This window comes from Alosa pseudoharengus, unplaced genomic scaffold (assembly GCF_046254945.1).
Source record: "Alosa pseudoharengus isolate Yale_2024_CS ecotype anadromous, Long Island Sound unplaced genomic scaffold, YU_APseudo_1.1 YU_APseudo_1.1_scf_7, whole genome shotgun sequence".
In the NCBI taxonomy this organism is placed as follows: Eukaryota; Metazoa; Chordata; class Actinopteri; order Clupeiformes; family Clupeidae; genus Alosa; species Alosa pseudoharengus.
Genome location: NW_027468859.1, coordinates 2,665,990 through 2,670,465, shown reverse-complemented (window position 1 = coordinate 2,670,465; position 4,476 = coordinate 2,665,990). Strand labels below are relative to the sequence as shown.

At 48.6% G+C, this 4,476-nt stretch overlaps 2 protein-coding genes across 2 annotated transcripts in view; one reads left to right on the top strand and one right to left on the bottom strand.

The window, feature by feature from the left end:
* The first annotated feature begins 41 nt into the window (after positions 1-41).
* On the top strand, positions 42-1,514 carry mixl1 (Mix paired-like homeobox). The gene is made up of 3 exons (XM_076273107.1): positions 42-117; positions 248-468; positions 743-1,514. Exons 1-3 carry the CDS (start codon positions 42-44, stop codon positions 1,418-1,420), a joined length of 975 nt encoding a protein of 324 aa, XP_076129222.1. The 3' UTR covers positions 1,421-1,514.
* Positions 1,515-2,559: 1,045 nt separating this feature from the next.
* The window catches only part of lin9 (lin-9 DREAM MuvB core complex component), a 21,403-nt gene continuing 19,486 nt past the window's right edge, over positions 2,560-4,476 (bottom strand). The window contains exon 15 of the mRNA XM_076272306.1: positions 2,560-4,308. Coding sequence (XP_076128421.1) covers positions 4,203-4,308 — 106 coding nt within the window. The 3' untranslated portion in view covers positions 2,560-4,202. The remainder of the gene's footprint in view (positions 4,309-4,476) is intronic.

Sequence of the window (4,476 nt, the reverse complement as noted above, 5' to 3'; positions counted from 1 at the left end):
CATACTCGTGTTGCTCAACTTCACAAATGGATACAAGGACTATGCCTCCCGTTGGAGATCTCACTCAGTTCCAGCTGTTCTCTGGAAGCATGGAGAGGACGACCATGCCACGCTCAGGTATGTCACTCATTTTACTACGCTATGATCCTTCATTTCTTAAGTCCCACGGAATAATTACGCCAGACTAGCCTAACTGAAGAACACTTGACAGATTTAGCCTAACCCCGTCTTCCCTCTTTGCCTGTAGATTTCACCGTGCACGACAGGGCCCGGTATTTCAACCCGCAGGGCGCGCCGGGGGCTCGAGCTGACAGCGTGGCTCTTCTTACCCACCGCCGGAAGAGAACCAACTTCACACAGCAGCAGATCGAGGTGCTGGAGAAGGTGTACTCCGACACCAAATACCCAGACATATATCTGCGGGAGAGACTGGAGTCGCTCACTGGCCTGCCAGAATCAAGAATACAGGCGAGAACCCAGATGCGAGACCTGCTCCCAGTAGTAATTGTGTCACACATAGCCTATACATTAGGGTTGCAGTTATGGAAGTTAATAGTGTGATTAAAATAGTCTATGCAGTGTCAGAGTTGGAGCCCAAGGCTATCTGCTTATGTTGTGTCAAATCTTAGCCTATACATTAGGGTTGCAGTTATGGAAGTTAATAGTGTGATTAGTCTATACAGTGCCAGGGTTGGAACCCGAGGCTATCTGCTAATGTTGTCAAACCTTTTCCCCCCTCCAGGTGTGGTTTCAAAACCGACGCGCAAAGTCCCGCAGGCAGGTTGGGAACCCGATGACCCAGAAGAGCACCAGCGGGCCCCAAACTACCGTGTCCACCCTCCCCACGGCGCTGGCTCAGCTCCAGAACCGCATGAGCCATGACATGCACAGAATCTCCAACTTCACCACTGCAGACGCGTTTATCCCCCAACTCCTGGACCCTACCGAGGACACCCACTGCAAAACGACCCTGCCGAAACGGAATGGATACGACCGCTCGCCCCCACTCGCATGCGTTTACGACACAGGGTGCGAGGACGGGCGACTCAAGATGGATCAGCAATTGAAGAGAGTCGATCTTAGCGTGTCCGTGCCCTGTATCCTCGCCTCCTACCGCGGGCAGAACGACAATTTCACCTCCAACCACGGCAGCATGAGCGCCATAGTGGAGTATGACAACTTCCCTCCCAACAAGACCATCGGGCCGGAGATGAAGGTGGCCATCCCTCCTCTGCCATCGTCACACAGCTTCGTCCGGTCCCCCCCGAAGCAGGTCGCCTGTCCGGTCCCGGCCCCGCGGCTCAAAGACAACCCCGACCACTTCGGCCACTTCTCCCCCATCCGAGGCAGCGAGACCCGCGACTTCTCCGACTCGGATTCCGATTGGGACAGAGAAGTGTTGTTTAACAGCTTTCTGTAACCACGCAAAGCAAACTGGTGTTCTATTCGTTTGTATATAACTGCAAAAACTTTGTATATAACTGCAAAACGTACCGAACTATTTAAAGAAATCACACCCCTGTTGTTTTATGTGTAAAAATAAATAACCAATCAGATTGTGGCAAGGCCATTAATGACAGATGTCTGTAGTCACACGTGTTTCTCAGAGATTTTAATAAACATAAGAAACTGCAAGAAATATTTACATTTCCGTATGCTGTACACAACCAATGGGGGAGGTGAATGAGCAGGCTACTGTCAAAACAGCATCAGTAGCCTCTTCAGAAACAGAAACAGATACAGCACCGTTAAACCATGTTGCCATGGCCACAAACAAGTCACACAAAACACTAAACTCAGTTTTGCAACAGCTTTAGGATTAAAAAAAAAAAAACTTTACAAAGTAACATTCTTCTGATATCAGTCAAACAATGTTCACACGAACATCTATTCAGTTAACACAACAACTGCAAGAACTGTACAAATATCTACACTGTACACTTTAAAAAAAAGTCCATGTATAGCTCAATAGGTTAAGTCTAACCTACGGCATTTGTAGGATGGCTGAAAGGTATAGGGAATCAAATGATTTTAAATAACTGCCTTTGTTTTAGAAAGTAAAAAAAAAGAAACACACACACTAGTCTAGTGGTGTAGTAGGTGATGAATGCCGTGTGTATCGGAAGGGAAACAGCACACACACACACACTAGTCTACTGATGTAGTGGATGCTGTGTGTATCGGAGGAGAAACAGCACACACACTAGTCTACTGGTATGGGAGGTTATAATGGGCAGCTCCTCTGGCCCTAATGCTCTCATGACTTGGGATCTGTCTTTTTGCGGAGAGTTGTCTGTGTTTAAAATTGTCTTTGTCTCCCCCTAGAGGACTAAGTGGGTAATCAGTGCCTACAGGTGTCTCAGTGGAAGGGTCAGGATGCCAGATAGAACAGACAAAAACACACACACACACACATACATACATTCATATGTTACACTACATGCACTCAAACAGAGAACTTTACACACACACACACACACTCTCTCACACACACACACACACACACTCACACACACACACACACACACACACACACACTCACACACTCACACTCACACACACACACACACTCACACTCACACACACACACACACACACACTCACACTCTAAATACTGAAGGGTGAGAATGCCCCGTGGACGAAACATCAGTCCAGATAGAGACAAAAAAAAAACACACACACACACACACTCACACTCACACTCACACTCACACTCACACTCACACTCACACTCACACTCACACTCACACACACACACACACACACACACACACACACACACACACACACACATAACACTTCACTACACACACACACACACACACACACACACACACACACACATAACACTTCACTACACACACACACACACACACACACACAGACACACATACATAACACTTCACTACACACACACACACACACACACACACACACACACACACATACATACACACACACATTCTAAACACTGAGGGTCAACAAGCCCTCACACACACACACACACATACACATCCACCGTGATCAGATAAATAGCCACACACAGACTGTGTGAGTTGGTGTGTGTGTCATGTGGTGTTGGTGTGTGTTGGTGTGTGTGTGTCATGTGGTGTTGGTGTGTGTTGGTGTGTGTGTCATGTGGTGTTGGTGTGTGTGTCATGTGGTGTTGGTGTGTGTTGGTGTGTGTGTGCCATGTGGTGTTGGTGTGTGTGTCATGTGGTGTTGGTGTGTGTGTCATGTGGTGTTGGTGTGTGTTGGTGTGTGTGTCATGTGGTGTTGGTGTGTGTTGGTGTGTGTGTCATGTGGTGTTGGTGTGTGTTGGTGTGTGTGTCATGTGGTGTTGGTGTGTGTTGGTGTGTGTATCATGTGGTGTTGGTGTGTGTTGGTGTGTGTGTCATGTGGTGTTGGTGTGTGTTGGTGTGTGTGTCATGTGGTGTTGGTGTTGTTGGTGTGTGTGTCATGTGGTGTTGGTGTGTGTTGGTGTGTGTGTCATGTGGTGTTGGTGTGTGTTGGTGTGTGTGTCATGTGGTGTTGGTGTTGTTGGTGTGTGTGTCATGTGGTGTTGGTGTGTGTTGGTGTGTGTGTCATGTGGTGTTGGTGTGTGTTGGTGTGTGTGTGTCATGTGGTGTTGGTGTGTGTTGGTGTGTGTGTCATGTGGTGTTGGTGTGTGTTGGTGTGTGTGTGTCATGTGGTGTTGGTGTGTGTTGTTGTGTGTGTCATGTGGTGTTGGTGTGTGTGTGTCATGTGGTGTTGGTGTGTGTTGGTGTGTGTGTCATGTGGTGTTGGTGTGTGTTGGTGTGTGTGTCATGTGGTGTTGGTGTGTGTTGGTGTGTGTGTCATGTGGTGTTGATGTGTTGGTGTGTGTGTCATGTGGTGTTGGTGTGTGTTGGTGTGTGTGTGTCATGTGGTGTTGGTGTGTGTTGGTGTGTGTGTCATGTGGTGTTGATGTGTTGGTGTGTGTGTCATGTGGTGTTGGTGTGTGTTGGTGTGTGTGTGTCATGTGGTGTTGGTGTGTGTTGGTGTGTGTGTGTCATGTGGTGTTGGTGTGTGTTGGTGTATGTGTGTCATGTGGTGTTGGTGTGTGTTGGTGTGTGTGTGTGTCATGTGGTGTTGGTGTGTGTTGGTGTGTGTGTGTCATGTGGTGTTGGTGTGTGTTGGTGTGTGTGTGTCATGTGGTGTTGGTGTGTGTTGGTGTGTGTGTGTCATGTGGTGTTGGTGTTGTTGGCTGAGAAGGCGTGCAGGTTGCCCAGCTGGCTTAGACCACTCTGGATGTGCGCAACATGGATCTCCACATTATCACGGAAACAACTGCAGAGCAGAGAGCAGAGGAGAGAGAGAGGGAGGGAGAGAGAGAGAGGAGAGAGAGGGAGAGAGCAGAGGAGAGAGGTAGACAGAGAGAGAGAGAGCAGAGGAGAGAGGGAGAGAGAGGGAGAGAGCAGAGAGAGAGAGGGGGGGGAGGGAGGAGAGAGAGGGAGG